Genomic DNA, 21,557 nt, shown 5'->3' with positions numbered 1-21,557 from the left:
TAATAGCAGAAGCGATTGTTCTTTGTCCAAGTTTTCCATTAACATAAAATGTACCAAAATAAGATATTGCTTAGATATTGTGGTGGTCTTGTGAGCACAGCAACACCTTGATTTTATACCTTTCAAAGGACCACCTAAAACAAACATTAAATTGAGGAAAGTGTAAAATAAGGAAAAAGAAACTCATCCAACATATATAAAAATATTTGCTTTATGCCATAACTTTGGAAAGTCATTTCAATATACACATTTTAATACAATAATAATGTAAATGCAAATACACTAACTTACAAACAATGGAATTTCTTAAACCACTCAAACAAAGACAATTGTTTCTTTTTTTTTTTTTTTCCCTTGAACTATCATTCAGAACAGCACTGTCATGTAATGCTAAAAAACTGTCATATGAGAACTATATGCCTATTTTACTGGGGCAAACCGTATACATCAGTGGAATGGTATTGGTGATTTCTTTTAATTTTCTAAAATGGAACATTATAAACATAAAATTGGGTAAATTCCACTGTCAAAAAATGAAGTGTAAGTTTAGGAAAATCATAAATCTGAGGAGACCTAACATTGGTTACAATGTAATCTTGTTCACCTAGACCAGGACCAAATGAAAACCATATAACTTGGACAAATGTAAGATCTGAAAGTGCAAAATTACCAGAAACATACTCATATAATGACACCGCCTATTTACCATGAAAAGGTCATGCTTATATATTCCTGCTGGCCAACATTATGCTCATTAAATAATCTTATTGACGCATTATCTGGAATACTTGGGACCAAAGGATTTCAAGATTCTGGGTCCCTTGGCCAAAAAATATAACAACACAATTCAACAATTATTAAACTTCCCTTTCTTTTTTCAAAAACCCCTTGTATTTCATTCACCCACATATGTTGCCCAGAAATAAAACATTTATGTCTCAGTCCCCTAGTAAGTTTTCTTAACAAATACACTTGGTAACTGAAGTGTGTTGAATGCATCCTCTTGACATCCTCCAGTACCTTCAGAAATTGTACTTGGTATGCCATAATTGAAAACAAATAGTTATACCTACAATGTTTACAAATCTGACTGCCTAAACCACAAGCACCACAGATACAAACTAATTCTGTGGCATGGACAAGCATGATGAGTGCCACATTCAACAGTGGAGCCCACACTGTAAAACACCAGCTGAAAAATATGGAGGGGGGCCCTCCAGATTTTGGTATTCTGAATATGGAGTTCCCATACTGTAGTTAAAGTCATAGAGGACACTCCTACCTCCATCGTCAGAGCAGATGCAGCCGGCAGATTACCCTAAAATGTTAGTAATCTCTGAAAGCACAAGATTCCTCAATCTTAAAATTAATGTATAATGTACATGATTTATAGTATACCTTAATAAGGTTAATTCCTTTTTTTTCTTCAGACCCAAGTTCGTACTTCTTCTCAGGGCTCATGAAAGACAACAACTCCTTTGCAATTCCCAAGTGGCCTTCCAGAACAGCCTCATCCACCTGGCTGTCTCCTGTCTCCTTTACATTTTCCTGTAAAAGAGATTTTCATCAATGTAACCAGTATAAAGTAAAACTATATGGCAAAAATACAAATGCTATGTGTTGAATGCAAAATCAACCAAAAACATTTTTTCAAATGCTACATAAAATTACAATTTACACCTTGTTACCTAACATTTTGTCACATGAGTGCTGAGATCTATGCCTCTTGCACACAACTTAACGGGGTCAACATGGCTAAGCATTAGGAAAGAACTGTTTGTGTGATCACTCTGAACAAATAACTGCCAGTCACTCTATGTATGTCTGTTTATTCCTGTTGCTCCCGCTTGGAGCATAGGGCATCCATGAAATCCTTTGTTTCACTTCAGTTTCTTAATCTTATACACGGTCGGTGGGACTCCTTGGATGAGGGATCAGCCAAATGCAAGGCCACTACCTACAGAAGAAAACACAGACAAATATCCATGTCTTGAGTGGGATTCAAATAGGTGATGCCAGCACTCGAGTGGGTGAAGACATTTCACGCCTCAGACTGCTCAGCCACTCTATCTCTCTGGTGGTGTCAAATTTTATTCATGAAATTAAAGTGTCTCACAGAAGTAATTTGTGGAGATGATTTTAATTCAATTTTATTGTTACTTTGAAAAGGCCAGCAAACCAAGAGCCAGACAGGTCTTACATTAACAAGCCACAGAAGTAGTTTTTAAGGTGTCTGATTATGTCAACTGGGCACGCAGTTCATGGCATTATCAAGTGTCAAGAACGTATGGCCAATATTTGTGGTGTTGGATTGACAATATGATGCTGATTCTACAGGAAAAGCAGTCTGGAGAGTATCCCAACTGGAAGGATACTGCTGACTTCCACCTATCTACAGTAAGTGCAGTCTGGAGAGCATCGCAACTGGAAGGCTACTGCTGACTTCCACCTATCTACAGGAGGTACTGGGTTCAGTGGAACTCCCTGGTGGTGAGAGCATGCTGGAGCACAACACTGGGTTTCAGCTGACAGTCCAACATAGTCCAAATGGTTCTACCCCAGAGCAAGATGAGGGTAGTACTACTTGCTGCACGCAACAGGTGATGTTGAGAATTAGCACCCACAGTGTGACACCAATACAGCACATGCCAAGGTCTGTGAACCCAGGACTAAGCAACTGTACAGGGTACCAGAGAGGAGCCCAAGCCTGATTGTACCACCTGCCCGAGCCCAAGCCCGACTGTACCACCTGCCCTGAACCAGAGGAAAGTCACCTAACTTGCAACTTTCTTGGGAAGACTCTCACAAGGTGATTACCCGAATTTATAAGATCCACTGTCAGCCTGGGGTGATGATGGTGGCAGACCTCAAGACTGCTGCTGTTATGGGCTACTTGGAAGGGGAGGAGGGGAAGAAGCCTTGAGGGAACAGTGTCACATGAACTGAGTGTGAAGGGGACAGAAAGGTCAAATGCCAGAAAACACCTCTTTTTGGACGCACTGAGACTTCCCTCCCTCTTCTCTCTATCGATAGCCTCTAACGCCTCATTCGCTTGCAAAGGTGCAAGACCATTCTTGAAGTTATAACATGCCTAAAACCATGATTGGAAGGCAAGGAGAGGATCCTCTTGGTCTCACTGTGAGCACTGAAGTGGTACAGAAAGGATGTGAGAGGAGAACTCGACAAGAAGTCAAGAAAGGTGTGACATGCTATTTATTCAGTGCAAGGTGCAGAAAGAGGAGAGTGCAATTGTGTATGCTGAAATGGTAGAGGGCTAAAACAAGCTGACATCAAGATCTTCAGTGGCTACTGACAGTAAGCAGGAACTGTTCCAAAACATAATAATCATTACAATGTGTCACGCTGGATTGGCTGAAACCAGTCATTCCAAATTACTGCAACTGGTGAAAATATTTAATCCACACTGTAAAAAGTATGAACTGGATGATACTCCAAGAAGTTGCTTGTCACATAGTGATTTACCCCTTTATCACTGCAAATGCAATAGTACTGAACTTGTGTAGGCACAAGTGAAATCATGATGCAGAAATGAATTCCACTTTTGAGAGAGTTCACCTCATGGGGCCATGAGAGCATAAACACTTCAGATTGGAAAAACTGTGTTCAATACACACAGAATGAGAAGGAAGAAGATTTTGCAAAAGGAGGAATGCAGACTGAGGTAATGGATCTGACCATCAGCGCGATGAAATTACATTCAGATGGTTCACAGTGATGATCTGCATTAAATACAAGATAACCAATCCATCAGTGCCATGGAATTACATTCAGATGGTTCACAGTGATGATCTGCATTAAATACAAGATAAACAATCCATCAGTGCCACGGAATTACATTCAGATGGTTCATAGTGATGATCTGCATTAAATACAAGAGAAACAATCCATCAGTGCCACGGAATTACATTCAGATGGTTCACAGTGATGATCTGCATTAAATACAAGATAAACAATGCCACTAATCATACCATACAAAAAATGACCATATAAATGCTCGATAACACACAATGCAAGTTGTATCCTGCCAGCCTGCATGCAGGTTGCTTTAGTACGAGAGAAGTCTTTCCAGTTTGTGGATCAACAAAATACAAGTGATGGGTTAAAATGTCAGTAGTTTATGGTGGCATATGCCTAACATGGGAAGGTCACAGAATTCTTGTTGCACATCAGGTCGTATTTAAAACATTGTCCTGGAAGCATACATAAATGGCTCGTCTAAGTCTAACTGTATATGGTCCGGAAGCCAGTCTCAAATGACCAAAACCTACCTTGATATTAATACACAATGCTCTCCAGTTGCAGTTCTGTTTCTGATACAACTTCACAACTTTCTAAATGTGGGGAATATTCATATATCAGGCTCATCCACCACCACCTTGCTGGCACATTATTACTGAGTGGCAGAATCCACCTCACAGGAGCTTAGACAGGGAGGCAGACACTATGAAGGTCACTGTTACTGGAAATGGAGACTGTTGCAACAACAATCCTAAAAGCTTAATACAATCGAGTCCATCTCTGTGCTCCTGTGTCTCAACATCAAGTCCTTACCAAACTATGTACATAATCCACTTACTCGTATCTTCTTGAGCCACGCAATCTCATTGTTGAGCAGAGTTTCGGCAGTAGGAAGGGGACAGTTAGACATGAAGGCATAGTTCAGCAAACGACATAGCAACTGGAAGTATTCATGGGAGTTGCGGGCATTCTCCATAACAGTTGTGTTCAGTACTGTGAACAAAAGTGTAATGCAGAACTGCAGTGGCTGCTGGCTTGCTACACACCACGTTGATATCAACAGGAACTGTTCTGCTGCCGCAACACGGACTGACCTGCAAGATCACAACATTCATACATTCATCAGTATGTTCTAAGTAGCTTCATGGAAGGGATTGCAAGATAAGGAGTTCTACTGGTTCTTTCCCCTTGCTCCTCACCTTTACAGTGCCACATTTGGAGAGGTGGCAGTTACAGGTTCACACCCTGCAGCTGAATTGAAACTGCTCTTTTTGTAAATTAAAATAATTATTCAATCTTATGTTATATACTGCAATTCATTATTCACCGTAGGTTCAATTTTCCTACCTACTGTATTTCCTTATATAAACTAAAGCCTTACTTTGAGAAAACAAATTTATGTGAAAATTAAATCCTGGCAAAAAATCTCACTGGTGTGAATTTTGAAAGAAAAATGTCACACGATGGTAGAACTCAATAACTATGTTATGGCGCAACACTGCATGGGGGGGGACTGAAGGCGATACAGAATAGCAGACGGGATAAGCTCTTTATACACCACTTGACTGCAGAAGATACCTTCTCCAGTAGTATCACTCACACTATCACACACTCACTATCACATAAGACATGTTTCCAAGCAGCACAGTGGGATGTGAACTGGCAGTAACGAGAGAACACTACTGTCAGTGTAACTGGAATCCAAATACACGGTCTAATTGCCATAGAGTACAACTGATTAAACCTACAATTAACAACAGTATGGAAGCGTGGTCTGTCATAACTTAAACTTCAGTCTATGAATGTTCTGACGTGTAGTTATCAGCTCCAAGTGCTGTACTGCTTTCACACCTTATGAGGTCGCTGAATATGAGCATCAGATTGCAAAGTGCTACAACTGCTGCCATATCTTCTTCCTCACTAACACCTGAAAATTCTGTTATCGTCTCTGGGGCCGATAACGATCCTCTCCGTGATGCTATCCAAGCATTCTGCTTCGACAGCCTTAACACGTCTGCAGACAGCAGCAAAATGTTCTTGTGCGAGCTGCTCACGATCTCCCAGGTCAAATGCCACATTTTCTGCAACAACCCTATTTTCTGTCCTGTGCTGTTTATAATGGGGTGAGGGACAGGTACTCCAATTGCTGCATGTCCATGCTCAGCAAACAAATGATCCAAGTCTTACCCTGTGGTTTGTGAATTCTTATCAAGTTATATAGCTCTCTACCTCTGTCATTTTGGAGTGGTGTTTTGTACTGTACATATCCAACCAGGGCAACATTTTAGCTTTCTTGGAGACAGCCGAACATTAATATAAATGTGTACATTATAACACAAGAGTAAATAAATGCAGTACCTCCATACCCTTCTCACCTTGATAGTTCAAATCTATCATTCCCACAGTGTTAGATATTTCACTGCATATGGCCTACTTGATTATTTCTGCTACTATGAATCTGACTGAAATAACAGATCATTATAATGTTCATTTTATCAACTACCAAATTGAAATTATAGTAAAATCAAGCATGTGCGCATGATTTTTGTTTTCTGGTGAATATTTTACACTTTACAGTTTATCTAATTAAATACTTGCATAGCAGTCTTCTATACAGATATTTCCACATTTGGTGTTCACATTACTCAAAAATGATTAGGTCGAGGAAACACTGGGACCCCGTGCACATGCAGAATAACGTGGGTACTTCTGTCAACCACAATGCCATGCCATGCTGATATACTGCAATCCGCTTACAGTAAAAGAGCGTTCTTTACAATTTAATAAGCTTACAACTGATGTGTGTTATACATGATAAACACCATTTATGACCTTAGGTAAAGTGGACTTGATTATGGGTCAGTGTGGCTGAAAATTTGGATTGTTCCAAAGCTTCTGCAAGTCGTTCACCTGAGAGTTTAGGTGCTAATACTAGGTCTAAGACAGATCACAAACAGGACCTCCAATGTAAAATTTTATCAAAATCTGTCATGGAGAAAACTGAACTGCCTTATGTGCATTTCATCTTTCTTTCTCTACAACTTTAGTTTGGAACACATGTCACTCTGTCACATATAGGTATGCCTCATTTTATAAACACTATATTTGATCTGTACCTATTTTTCACTTCATGGTCTTATTTTTCACTACAATGAACAACTAACATCTGCACATACACGCACCTCCCACCTTCCCAGTCTGTCCGCACCTCATTTTGCTCATACAGAATCAGCTGTGCTCTTGAAGCTTACATCTGATCTACAAGTATCTGCTAGTTGAGCCAAACATGGCTCCCTAACAAGTGAAAGTGGTAGTGAGAGGTGCTGGTAAGTAAGATAATGTACAGAAAACAGTAAGATTGGCTACAAGCTGCACTGTTTCATTGCACCACCTATGAGAAAATAAACATGAATAAAATAATACAGTTTAATGTACAACAATAAATATCACAAACAAGTAATACTGTCCTTATTAGAACATACGTTAAATTGTTGGGATTTTTCTGGGACTCGTGAATGAATCTGGCGACTTCTACATCTTAGATAATGGGAATATCCTTTTTGATTTATGAATTGTTACCTTATAAACAGTTTTCATGGAACAAATTAAATTCATAAATTGAGATATTCTTGTATTGAGCAAACTGAAGCAAATTACACTCAAGATGCATGCAGAAGAGCAAGCATGTCTTCATGTAAAGTATCTGTTACTTCTGCCTGATCTGAAGAAGAACCGGAATTTCTTAACATCTTTTAGTGGAAGTCTCCCTAAGATATGAAGACAGTTTGCTACCCTACGGTTCGGGTCTTGATACCTGACCACAGAGAGATGGACAGGACCTCCACACACAGTGTTTTAACTTCGTAAAAAACACCTAATAATTAAACTCAAGACACAAGACATACCTATTCTTGCAGAGCAAGAGTAGATCGATAATAAATGTATGCCACATTTTGTCCTTCGTTAGGCTCTCTAGGGTTTTGGGGTTCAGCACCAGAGCCACTGTTAGTACCTCCAATGCTTCTTTGCAGACTGCAACCAGAAGAAAAACAATGCTGTTTACCAAGAACTCAAGGCATGAGGTTCAGCATGCTGACTCAAAATGCAACACAGAAAAGATGTATTAACAAATACCATTCATTAGCACTTTTTAACACAGTTAGTAGCCATTTCCTGTGCTCCATTATGAAAAGAATTCAAGAGATACCTGCATACAGTCTCTGAATTCAATTTGCACTTTACAGATGTCATGAACCATACGCTTTGTTCATCATATCATGAACTGAATGGAACAATGATGAATCAAAAATATTAACAAGGTACTGAAACTGATACAGTGAATGAATTAAATAATGTAAAAAGTAAAAACGAATCCTTCTTGTTGGAGAAACATCTTGATCAAGCATCCATTAATGTAACATCCAATCAACACAACACAAATTGTCAAAAATACTGAAAGGAGACCATGATTCTGGGTATATTACTGTAGAACAAAAGTTATGAAACGTTCTGTAAGCAAATGGAGGCTGCTGTTACATAGGGTTCCCAGAATTTGCATGAAAGTTTCAGAATTGTCTAAATAGTTTTCCAGGGCAAGAAATTATCTCCGATTATAGATTTGATTAATGCTCAATTAAAACACTGCCAACTTTTGACACTTCAATTTAGCACCATAATCTTACAAAATACTATGATCACACATACTTGTAAGTTACAAACAAGTTTACAGTGATGAGTATTAAGGCTAAAGTGAATCACAAAATGAAAACTGTGGAATAACCCTTTTCTGGGGAAGAACTTCTTTCTACAACCAACAAGAAATATTCAAAGTCTAACTTTATTCATTCTGGTCCACCACACTAGTTAGATATTACAGAATGATTTTACGCTGTCCAGTGTGACTCAAATGTATAAGAGTTTCCTGACCAACTACAGGGTGAATCGTTTAGAACTGGCCCGATGAATTTGCTAATAATTCCGCAGGTGATGCATATAACTGCTCACAATTATGACATAATAATCTGTGGGTCATGCTGAGTTGAATGGTGTACGCATGATCCAGCAAGTGGCAGCCCTTATGCTGCAAGGCCAAGGACAATCCCGAAACATGTCTTCAGTGCGCAGGCGACAATCATGGAGTACACTGTTGAACAGCGAGTGTTTCTTGTGCGCACGTACTGGGTGACAGGCTCGATTGCGAACACACAATTGGAATTCAGGAGGAAGTTTGGAGTTCGCAAGAAGACAGCGAAATCGACTATACAGTCCTTGGCTCAGAAATTGGAAAGGACAGGGACACTTTTAAGTGAACGTGGTAAAAACCGCCCAGAAATGCCAGAAGAAACAATTGCAATTGTGTGGGACAGATTACTGCAGTCTCCCAAGAAATCATTATGACGTCTAAGCCAGGAAACCATGTATTCTTATACAACGTGTCAATGGGCTGCAAAGAAAATGAATCTTCATCCCTACAAGATCACCAGTATTCAGGAATTGGGTGATGTTTATAAAGATAAACAGGTACGGTACTGTTTATGGTTTTGGGAATTCATGCACGATAACCAAAGAATTTTGGATATCACTTGGTTTAGTGATGAAGCATGGTTCCACCTATCAGGATATGTAAACGCACAAAATTCCAGGATCTGGGCTTCTGAAAACCCACATGAGATTGCTGTATCACCACTACACCCACAAAAAGTAGGTGTGTGGTGTGCCATTTCTGGTTTACAAATCACTGGACCAATCTTCTTCGACACGACCATGGACAGCACCTTATACTGCCTATTTTTTACGATTTCGTGCAGCAGCTGGATGATGTGGAACTTACACAGGGTTATTTTCAGCAGGATTCAGCGACGTGCCACACGTCCAACATGTCCATGGAACTGATTGAGAGCTTCTTCCCCGATCGCGTCATCTCTAAAATGATGTGGCCCGCAAAATCCCCCAACCTCACCGGCCCGGATTCTTTTCTCTGGGGTTTACTGAAGGACAGGGTGTATGCAAACAAACCGCGTACGTTACAGCATTTAAAGGACAACATTTCGGCTGAAATCAGGAACATCACTGAAGAAACACTGCAGTGAGTCACGGCGAATATGCAAATGCGGGTGGAGGCGTGCCTACTTGAAAACGGCGGACACTTTCAACACCTGCTCTGATCAAGGCACACAATCCAAGATAAGATATGTGTAAATTACTTTAATATCCGTATGGTATATTTTATATTACAGCTCATTTCATCGGGCCAGTTCTATATGAATCCCCTTGTATAATAAAAAAAGGGGGGGGGAAAACACAGACCGGACCTCTAAGGACGGCAATATCTTCCCCAATCTCCTGTTGATAAAAGAGGCATGAAGTTACAAACCTTAGCAGTTTAAGATTTTAAATATTTAAAATCTTAAACTGCTCGTATTAAGAATTTTAACAATTTTTAACTCAACAATTTGTCTTAATTAAGATCTTTATATAAAAGTTTGTTTCACTCTGCTGTACTACGACCGATGTAAATAGTAGTTTCCTTGACACATTGCAGACCGGCAATTTAAATATTTAAATCACCTTGGGAACTGGAAGTTTTAAACCTACTACCCTAACTTGTGCACTGTTCACTTTAAAAATTAATATAAAATCTCCTAATTAATTTTATGAACTAATATTTTTGGAGAACACTTACCAATGCTCCTAGAAGTGCTTGAGAGTGTTATATTTCTAGAAACATTACCCTCTGTGAAGTGGCATTACACAGAACTTGCAAATGTAGGCAGTCATACTCCTTTGTCTGTGAACTGCGCAAACACGGCATTGCCTAGAAGGATGCTTCCCCATGGAATGTTCACTCTTCACAATTTTCACGAGGGTATGTTTCCGCATATCACCCGAGAGTTGCCCAGGGGGGTCCACATGAGGCCTGTGTGGGGTGGGAGTTGATGGGCCCGGTCGCACTAAGTCTGTCTGACTCTGGTTCTGAGCCACCATCTGGTCTGTAGCCCAGGCCTTTGCCACATTCATCAGAAATGCTTTGTATTTCAATTTCAAATGACAGTTTAGATTTTTGCAAACCAAAAATGAATTGAAAATGGCACAATTTATAAGCCACAAGGCAACTTTCTTTGTCCACTTTACTGTTTTCCGAGACAGAGAATAATAGGCCAAGTATTGATGGGCTCTATCAACTCTCTTCATGAACATATTATACTCAGAAATACAAATAGGCTTCTTTACTTGTCAATGTCTCCTTTGAATATCAACCATGCTCGAACTGTGAATTGTGGAAATCATATTCACAACACGAGTATCCCTCCAGGACTGAAGAAGAATATCCCCCTTCCTCCTGAATGTGGTTTCACCACGTTTCAGTGATTTAGATACCTCTTTCAGATCTGGAGGAAGGCCTCTGCTCACCCTAATTGTTCCACAAACACGTACTTTTCTCGAAAGATGGTATTCTGCAGTTACCACACTGTTATAATAATTGCCTTGATAGACATGGTAATTTTGATAAAGATAGGGTTCCAAAATGGAAACAATAGTTTCGTGTAATTTTTTGCCTTCACCAGAATAAATTTCTAAATTTCCAATATAGCCTGAAGCGCTCTCAGTAACTACATGAACAAGTAGGCCATACTTTGTAAGTTTCCCAGGATTATATGTTCACATACGAAGCCTTCCCCTCCAAGGAATCACAGATTCATCCAAAGACAGTTGTTGGTTTGGCTTATAAACTGTCTGAAATTTCTGAACAAAAAAGTTTAATAAGGGCTGAATTTTGAAAAGCCTGCTTGTTGATTGTGGTTGCAGTTCATTATTATTGAAATGCAAACACCATCAAATTTGTTCAAATCTCTTATGGCTCATCTGTTGACCAATACTCCTTTAGATTAGCCCTCCTTGTATGACCCATTAAAGAGATTATTGCAAAAAATGTTTTCATTTCTGCTGAAGTGACATCCACCCACTTCAACAACTTATATAACTTCTGTAATACTCTTCAGTGTTGGAGATAGTACCTGTTAGTTTCCTGACACAACATGTCAAAGGAACTATCTCCAAAAATCAGTTCTGCTACTTCAGACACTTGCGTTGGGTCCAATGGAATTTGCTTCACCCTCAGATTTCCAGTAAACTTTCCCAAAGTAGGCGTTTGTCTACTTTTCCCCATGTGGCTGTCCCCTCAATGTTACTACCCACATTTTCGTCGGAGCTACTATCACTTTTACTGTCTGTGGCCACAATTCTTTGTTGTCCCCTGTCACTGCCACTGTCTGAGCCACTATCACTACATGTCTCACAAGGCACGTCAGATAGCTCACTGGAGAACAAGTCAGATATTTCTTGTTCTCGGAGAGATCGCTTGGTCTTCAACCGCTTTCGTCCTTGATCCATACTGCACTACTTACTGCCTGGTACATACAGCTTGAAGAGGAACAAAGGCATTTTCCTTTGGAGTGGGATAGGAAAACAGCGAGGTTATGTTACTGACTACTAAGCAAACATTCAGGAGGTCTATTACGCACCAGTTATGAATTTGTGTGGCGCCAGAGCAGGGTATAGCATGTTGCAACATAACGTGTCCTAAAATCATAATATTATGCCACCAGTCTGCCACGTTTAAAAGCGAAAAGCATAATATTGTGCAGCCGGTCCGCAAAGTGTTAACATATTGTTGTGCCTTCTGAGGATGGTCGTTTACTGACCAAAACACGTAACAGCATCATATAAATATACATCTGATTCACACTGGACAGTGTCAAATCATTCTAAAATATTCGAAGTCCTTCCCGTATAAACTGGGACAATAACACATACCTAGAACATCCTCTCCATCAGGCATTTTGGTAGCCATTTTGTCATGCATACGATGCAACTCATCAGGAGTGGCATTAAGCAGCTGAAGATTGCCACTGCTCACTGCCCAAGCCAGTCGAATAATGGCTCTCACTGTTGTGATATTTGGAAGTTCCCAAGCCAGTGCCTGAACAAACATTGGTCGTGATCTATCCACCTCATTTCCTGTTAGTACGAGCTGCCAGAAACAAAAAATCAGTATCACACATAACAATATCCTGTTTGAGGAGGCATGGGGGATAAAAGCAAAACAGACCTGCTCACCTGTTCAGCGAGGTTCTGCGCCAGTTTTGATGCCACACTGCGTAACATGTATTCCGTGTTCTGGTTTGGTATACTGTGTAAGGCCTGCCTGAGTACAGCTACTGGACTACGAGGAGAATTAATGGTGGGGGTTGAAGTGTTACTGCTAGAGAAAAGCCCCAGATTTCCAAGACCATTCCCATCTGGTCCTCCACACTCATTCTGCTGTGGTGGTGATGGCTGAGGATCATCGACGACACGAGCCATGACATGACCAATCACAGTCAGAAGAAGCTTGCACATCTTCAAAACCGTCAGATAGGCAGATCTGCAAGCAGAAATTCAGGTACTTACTGTAAGTTCTAACCGCAAACAATCCTTTTGGGAACCGAAAAAAACAAACTTCAAGGCAAGGGCACAATTGCACTGCAACATGCAGATTTTCAACATAGGTTCATGCCAACTGATGTGCTGACTACATTGCTGTTCCCTATTTCACCACATATGTGGAAACAAAAGACTGTTTTCAAAACCCAGGATGAAAATTCCTGTTCTGGCACACCTATATATGGTGAATAACTCCCTACAAGAAAAGGATTCTCACCGTTTTGTGGCAACATCAGCATTGGGCAGAAAATTGTTTTTGGTTAACATGTCCAATATAACTTGTGCATCCCCACTCTTAAAGAAGTTGTACTGGAATTCAAATGCTTTGTCTGAAAGGGGATCTAGGGCAGGCATCAGTAAAGCATACATCACCTGAAACAAAATTATTCACAGATTACCTCTTCAAGAAGTCTATTTTAAACAGTACACAGGTAAGACAAACTTGCTATCATAAAAAATAAGGGTTGAAAACTGATAATGAAGTCAAGTAATAAATAACCAGTATGATTTATCACATATTATTCTACAGATAATCTTGAATGCATTTATGTGAAGAAATCGACTTTTTCTATTTGAAAAGTCAGAGTAGTGTTATGTTGCTTATATCCCAATGCCAGAAAACCAAACATATCCACATAAAGCTTCCCAGAATAAAGGAATTTCCACTACTATGCCAGCTTACATCAATCCTGTAGTGCAAATCATCTTTATATGTGATATAATTGTGTCTTCTTACAGTTCTGCGTTAAACAAATCATCATGAAGCTACACATAATCTCATCCTAAGAAAGGTAAGTCACTCTGTAACATGACACACTGAGGTTGCGTCCCAAGGCATGATTTTTATCAGCACCTATTAGCTCAAAAGTTATTAGCAGCTTGGAGGAGGATGTTCATGTTTCCAAATTATAAACACAGACCACTGTGCAACCTATGCCTTTAGATAGTGTACGTATATATACACAACAATGCTACCATTATTTCCACTCCGGTGAGAGTGTGCGTGCACGGACAATCGTGCGCCCCCACACAAACAAACTAAAAGCGAACAATGCATTCAATCCATTCCCTACCCTCTACTGCTTTAGGACCTACCATAGCAGCATGTCAGAAACTAAGCCCTGGCAGAACATTTGATGCTCTAAGAGATCGAGCTCTTCTGCCACTGAAATCTCACAATAATGACAGTCCATATCAAATTTGTCACCCCATAAAAAAAAACTTGTCATGCTCTTGGACTGCTGGTTTGCTAGGTTGTCAAGTTTTTATAAATGTTATTTCTACACTATGTTTTGACATCCTAAGTTCATCAGGTAGATACTTTCAGAAACTGATGCACCATACTGCTTTTCTATTTCAGTGTTCTAAAACTTGGTTAAAATTAGTTCCAAATTGAGTACATATCTGATGATAACCTCGTAAGTTTGAAATGTGCTATGTTTCGTTTATAAAAATGTGACATTGTAGCACACTAACAGTCTATGAGTGTGACAACAATCGCAAACAATATAATTTCCTCAATTTTAAACATTTCTTAGAATCCCTTACACAAACAGTATTTTTAACGTCCTTATTTATCGTTTGTCTCTACTTGGTGTGATATTATTATTATTATTTGCTGACAAAAGCAGATCATTGTTGTAACCCACAGTCTATTACAGTAACACTGTGCTTGGAACACAGTTCCCTCATTCTGCAGCCTAACCACAACAATTTGCTCACCTGATGCTCCATTACTCAGATTAGCTTTTGTACAGACCAACAGCAAGTTCCTGTGAATATGGCAATAAAATTATATTTTGCACAAAAGTGGAGAACTCCTTGACTGGATGCACAACTCTCAAGAGGAACCCTGCTCCATTAATTGAAGAGTAAGCAGTTTCTGTTGCTTCTCTTTATTTGCACTACTCAGATCCTTCTCATGTAAAACGTCTGATTTCTTTAAGCGTGGTAATCTTTCCTTTTTGTTCACACTTCTTAAAATGTCCAGCATACATAGCAGCACTTCAAAAAATAAATATTTATATTTATTTTATGATATATAATTCATAAATGTGTTTGTGGCTTGAACTGAAGATGACTCTTAGTCAGAGTCAGAATAAAAGTTCGGCGGTGAACATGGTAATGGGAGCATCCACTGAAGTTCATTATTTTCTCAACTCACTGCCTCCCGCCAAACTGCATTTCAAACAAAATGGTCCACTGCTTTTCCCTAGTTTAGGTTACAGCTCATGATGCCTCTTAACATAATTTTAACAACTGCCATAATTTTAAATTCCACACTTACCTCTAGATGATACAAAACTTGTGAAGGTGAGGTTCCAAAGAAAAGACTTTCTACACTTGTAGATGATACAGGTGACATGTTCTGACTGCCCTGCTCAATGACAGCTGCCCCATTTGTACTAGCCCTCGCATGATTTTGAAACAAACTCTGAAGGCATTCCACAGTGTAAATGTCTGGAGGGATGAGCTTGAGGAGCATGCGGGCCCCATCCCGCAGAGGTGGGTACTGCAGCTTGCAGCCCAAGTCTGCCAGTTGGAAAAAGAACTGAGCACAATGTGGTCGCTGTGACATCAACTGAAACAAGTGCCAACACGTGCTATGAGAATCCTTATCAACCAGGTTCAAAAAATGGAGTACTTTTACACAACTACTACATACTTACCACCCCAGGTAAACTGTTCTCTGCTTCAAGGTTGGGTCCATCATAAGGATGCTGTGGTGAGCTTGTTGAACTGTCTGAACTGCTATCTGGGGAACTTGGCATGTTTGAATTCACTTGGCACAGCTTGGCTGACAGCAACTGTAAACAAATCTATGTATACATACCAAGCAATTGACCCAAGCAGTAATGCTCCTGACTCCAGTCATGGCACTGGCTATCCTGGCAGGATTTCTGTGATTTCCCAGGATTTCTGTGATTTCCTCAGCCCCTCCAAGCAAATGCTGGGAGATGACCTTGAAGGAGGAAAAACATCCTTTCCAATCCACTACCCAGTTTTGCTCCTATCATTTCACACTGTACAGTCCAAGTTGGCTGGCTGGCTCCAAGAGCTCAGTCCTTGAGAAGCCAACAGTTGCTCACCCACTCAAGAAATTTCCAGTATTTTACTGAACCTGAATGTTCATTACATTGTTCATGAAAGCCTGCCATAGTTCCTATCCTGGGCCAGATGAATCCAGTCCACACTCACACATTCCATTTCTTTCAGATGAACTTTAATTTTATACACTTCCCTCTATTTCAACGTCATCCTTGTGGTCTCTTCCCTTCAGGATTTCTCGCCAGAACTCTGCATGCACCTCTCTTCTCTCCCACACATACTACATGCCCTGCCCATCTCACCCTCCTTGATTTTATCGCTCTAATAATATCTAGCATGGAGCACAAATTATTAAACTACTCATTATCTAATTTCTGCAGCCTCCTAGTATTTCATCCTTCTGAGGTCCACATATTCTCCTCAGTGCCCTGTTCTCAAGTACAATCTGAGCTGCTGAAAGCATCATTAAATAAATAAATAAAAAATGTGTATGTATAAAATTACATAAGCATTTTCTACTGGTTAAAATTGTGAGCTGAAGGACCTGCAGAGATGTACAACCACTGATTCAGAAACATAACAGTTTTGAAATCAGATTCATGTAACTTGTTATGCTATTACAGGTTTCTTGCACCATGTGCGGGAAACAAATGTACACAGGGCTGGTCATCTCTGTCAGTCAGTTTAAACTTGGCAACCACTAACAGACTGTGATAAAATCTGGAATAAACATTACTCCACCAGAAGCTAACCCCACCCAAATTTATACCTTTTGAATTTCCTACAATCAATATTAATAACATACTGGACTTGCCGGCTTTCCACCGCAGTAGCCTGGGTTAGATCCCACGTCAGGTCAGGTGGGGTGACCAAAGTGGCATTAGGGCAGGTTTTCTCTGAGTATTTTGGTTTCCTCTGCCAATTCTCATTGCACCCAATGATCCACAGTTACCTATCATTCAGGTCTGGTATATCAGGCCAATTAGTGGGCAACATATCAAGAGGACTTGGTCTCACCCCACAGCAAGAAATAAAAATAACTAAAAAAAAATGTGACGGACACACAAATTTGTGAGGTGGGAGTTACACTTAAAATAGGGTCATGAAATTAGGTACAGTATCTCAAAAATATATAAATTTCATTTAGCTATATAATGTAATATATAAGACAGAAAGTAGCAGCTGCATGAAAACCATATTTAGCCTTTGGTTTCATAGTGGTAACTAAATAACCACTGGGGCTACGAGGTCAAAATTTAGAACGTAATAGATCATACACATGCCTACAAATTCTACATGAAACATTGTTCTAAGTCAATAATTTATATCATGGTAATGGTGCAAATCCCTGACATCATACCTGAAAGGTCAGGTGCATTCAGAAAGCAAAGGTGCAATGAATGCATGGCAACCCTGTCTATTCCACAATAGGTTACATCTGTTTGAGCAAACTCTATCTGTATATGCTTCCTGTCAAGATCAACCTTCTACAATGTAATGTCATGAGTCACCATGATAGTACAGCAAACCTTCCCCTAGTCACTTTCCTGAAAATCACTGCACTCTGCAGAACCATGCTTGGCAAGGCCAAGGCATACAGGTATTGGGGGTTAGGGTAACCACACCCACTGCTGACAATCATAACCCAAGCTCAAAATATCACTAAGAACGTTTCTGTTGCTGTGGTTTACTAAACGTTGGCAGATCGGACTACACAGCGAAAAATGCACTGCAATATACGGTGAAGGTAACCAGTACACTGTTACAATTTTCATAATAAATGCACCAAAAATTAGACTTACATGCATCTAATTTGCATGCACCCACATATCCCACATGCAACTTTTACATTCAGTTATGCCAACAAAGAGCTGTACAGTGTGTACAGTGGATAATGAACTCACCATTTTGTCTCTAAGAGGAATCTGAGAAAGCTGTTTACGGTCGTCAACTGCATCCAGCAATTCCCCATTGATGAAGAGATCCAGCTTTACATTAGCCCCACTTGCCTTGATTCGACGTAAAATCTGCCTACGTAGGGACGCTAGTGTGTCATTACTGTGTGTGAAAATATCCACATCATCTACTGCTCGACCAGTATTCGAAAACCGAACTAGTAGCGCTAGGTGTTTCCCTCTGCAGGCCCTGGAATTAAAATATGTTTACAAAAGGTTTGTAATTCCACACCAATTACAAATAAAGAGCACTGTGTTAACCAGTGGTGATGAAACTTCTAAATCTTCGTTAAGTTGCATCAGGTCTGCTTACTCAACAGCACAAAGACAACAGTCTTCACTCACAAAGAATGAAGGCTAGTCATGCTACCAATCCAAACCCCATAAATGGCCACTAACATTCGACAATACCTATCTGCATATGAAGATCAGGCTTTCCCAATCAACAGATCAGTTACAGCCAAATGATCCTACACACTTCACCTTTCCCATAAAATGTTGTTACAGAAAGCTGGTGACCCTAATGGTAAATACAGACCGTTCAACTAACACAGAAAAATGCTATTTCTGACAGCATGGTAGTAGATTATTACATAACTGTAGAGTCACAGTGTAAGAATGGATGACACTGTCAACACAGAGGCAAAAGCGCAACTGCAGTGGCTACCGCGTGACCAGAGGCAATGGTACACACTTCACTGACTCCCACATCAATATTTCATTACTCATTATTATAATGACATGACTTACACCATACCTTACAAAAACAGCTACAAAGAGACCACTTTCTGCCCTAAAGCATACCTTGCAGCATGTAAACAAATTTTGTGACATATTATGAAATTCATCCTTTGAAACTGAAGCAATTATATGCGTCATTTCATTCTGAAAAGCTCTAGCAGTGCACACGGGTTATTCTTGCATACTTATCACTTCAGTGTCCCTTCATGTTAAGGATCACAGTAATTACTATCAGTGGACACTTCACAGGTTACCCTGTTCTCAAGTACATGCTGCTATTTTACCTTGCTGCAAATGTTCATACAGTCTTACTTCAAGCATTAACTGTCTGAAGAAGCAATTCAGTGTCAGTCATGCATCAATCTGATTTCCTGTAAAGAAAAAGGTCAGGCCAATAATTTGCCGTGCGCATACCATTACTCTTACGCTGCATAAAGGTATGAGACTTTTCATTGTTCCATATTCGTCATTTTGCATACTGACATGGCCATTATGGTTAAAGTTATGGGCAGCAGGTGTGGATTCATGACTCTACTGTGCACATTTTGAAGCAACCAGCTAAGAAAGCAAATTATTGCTGTATGTAGACCTGTTGCTAAGTAATGACTCTGTAAACAATGGCAGTTGCTAGGTAATGGCAGCAACAGATTCCTAACATGAACAAATGGACTAACTGGGAAACGGTGTTCTCCACACAGTCAGTTCGACAGCTGTGTAATGCAACAACTGAAGAATTGTTGGGAAAGGTGTTTTCTGTGCAGTCTGTGCCAAGGTGCTACAAACAGAACAAGTCTAGAGTATAGTGGTGAGACAGTCACTGGCCAGTAACAGCATAAATACAGAAGCTGAAGGATCCACAGCATTAGAAGCTGTTACCAGGTGACCAGCGAAGACAGAGCAGACTGAGAAGACTTAGCGTGTGCTGTAGTGAACTGCTGAGTGTGCATTAGCGATAGCACTATAGTTACTTGAGTTTTGATCTGTAAGTGTTCAATAAATCAAATTACCACGCCAAAACCCCATCTATAGTCACTCTATCACATGACAATATGGTTGCTTAACCTCGTTCAAAAACATTTGCTGAAATAGGAGAAATTTACTGTTTCTTGAATATGATTGTAGATTCAATTTGAACAGCAAGTTAACATCAAACTGTGTCAACGAAGACAACATGGCTTGCACCAAAGACATGGTATGGGAAGGCCATACTGTTACAGTGTGCATGTTAGCTGATGCCCTAAATATCAATAAGTTGTCCTGCCACCAAATTTTGCAAGAGGATGTGAGTAAACGAAAACTCAATGGCAGGCTAGTCTCCCACCCCAGATCAAAAGGAGGCGCAAGCTTCAGTTTGTGGTGATTTGTTACACGAGGCACAGAATGATTCCACGATTGTCAACAGTATCATTGCCGAAGATGAATCATGGTGTGTCCAGTACAAACCTCAGATGAAGAGGCAAAGCGCAGAATGGCAGTCAATGAGTTCTAATGCATAAAAGAAAGTGAGGTGGCAGCCATAAAAACAAAGACTATGATAATCATTTTTTTCAATGCCAGGGGTATTGTTCATCACACATTTGTTTCTCAGGGGCAAACTGCCAACCAAGAATTTTACATCTCTGTACTCAGGTGTATGTACAAGGCGCTTCTACATCATTGTCCTGACCTATGGGCATCTGGACAGTGAACTTTGTTGCATGACAATGTGAGACCACACACAGCTCTAAGTGTCAACATTACTGTGCCTTAACATCCCCCGTACTCTCTTGACCTCTATCCATGCAATTCTTTTGCTTCCACGACTGAAAAAAAAACACTGAAAGGATGGTGACATGAGAATATAGAGGCTATTCAAGCGGCTGCAACAACGGTGCTCACAGCCATTCCGAAAGAGGCATTCACCAGCTGCTTCCAGGACTTGCCAAAACACTGGCAACAGTGTCTTGACTGCAGAGGGGACTATTTTGAAGGGGACATGAACCATTAGTTAAAAAGTTGAATTTCGTATTTTTTACAGACTCAGTCTCAAAACTTTATGGACAAAGGCTGTATTATATTTCAGCTTCCTGTTGCACTGAAGTATCACTTGCAGTTTCTCTTCTGTCTATAACACAATTCCCATGGCCTGAGGTCCACAAGTGAACTATACTGACCGAGCGAGCGACCGCCACTTGTCAGTGAAGTTACTGCCAACTTTAGCAGATAGAGGGTGTCGCATGGTCAGCACAACGGATCCCCACAGCCGTTAATCTCGGTTTTCTAGACCAGAGATGCTATTTCCTTGAAACAGCTCCTCAATTATCCTCACGAGGTAGAGTTGACCCCGTTCCAGACCCACTACTTCTCAGAAAGTCTGATTACATATGTAATCAAACATGGGACCTCTGGATCTGTAGCTAGGAACTCTGACCACTAGATCACAGAGGTGATCCTATAATGCAACATACTTTTTATTTTAGATGATACCAACTTAACTGAACTCACTAAAATGTTAGTTAATGTGTTTAGAAGTCATCAATATATATATATATATATATATATATATTGTAACGTGTTTCGTTACTGAATATG

General features: G+C 40.0%; 1 protein-coding gene across 5 annotated transcripts in view; it reads right to left on the bottom strand.

Moving 5' to 3' along the window:
* Positions 1 to 21,557, bottom strand: part of LOC111864081 (probable ubiquitin carboxyl-terminal hydrolase FAF-X) — a 115,994-nt gene that overhangs the window by 45,886 nt on the left and 48,551 nt on the right. For all 5 annotated transcript variants that reach the window (XM_023851074.1, XM_033751321.1, XM_023851072.1 and 2 more), the window contains exons 17-25: positions 18,195 to 18,435; positions 15,912 to 16,049; positions 15,530 to 15,823; positions 13,460 to 13,614; positions 12,877 to 13,183; positions 12,574 to 12,790; positions 7,665 to 7,791; positions 4,598 to 4,853; positions 1,399 to 1,548 (exon numbers count right to left, since the gene is read on the bottom strand). In XM_023851074.1, coding sequence (XP_023706842.1) covers positions 1,399 to 1,548; positions 4,598 to 4,853; positions 7,665 to 7,791; positions 12,574 to 12,790; positions 12,877 to 13,183; positions 13,460 to 13,614; positions 15,530 to 15,823; positions 15,912 to 16,049; positions 18,195 to 18,435 — 1,885 coding nt within the window. The remainder of the gene's footprint in view (positions 1 to 1,398; positions 1,549 to 4,597; positions 4,854 to 7,664; positions 7,792 to 12,573; positions 12,791 to 12,876; positions 13,184 to 13,459; positions 13,615 to 15,529; positions 15,824 to 15,911; positions 16,050 to 18,194; positions 18,436 to 21,557) is intronic.

The sequence above is a fragment of the Cryptotermes secundus genome, unplaced genomic scaffold (genome assembly GCF_002891405.2).
Source record: "Cryptotermes secundus unplaced genomic scaffold, Csec_1.0 scaffold669, whole genome shotgun sequence".
NCBI classification, from domain to species: domain Eukaryota; kingdom Metazoa; phylum Arthropoda; class Insecta; order Blattodea; family Kalotermitidae; genus Cryptotermes; species Cryptotermes secundus.
The sequence above is the reverse complement of the archived record's forward strand: the minus strand, read 5'-3'. Positions and strand labels throughout refer to the sequence as shown.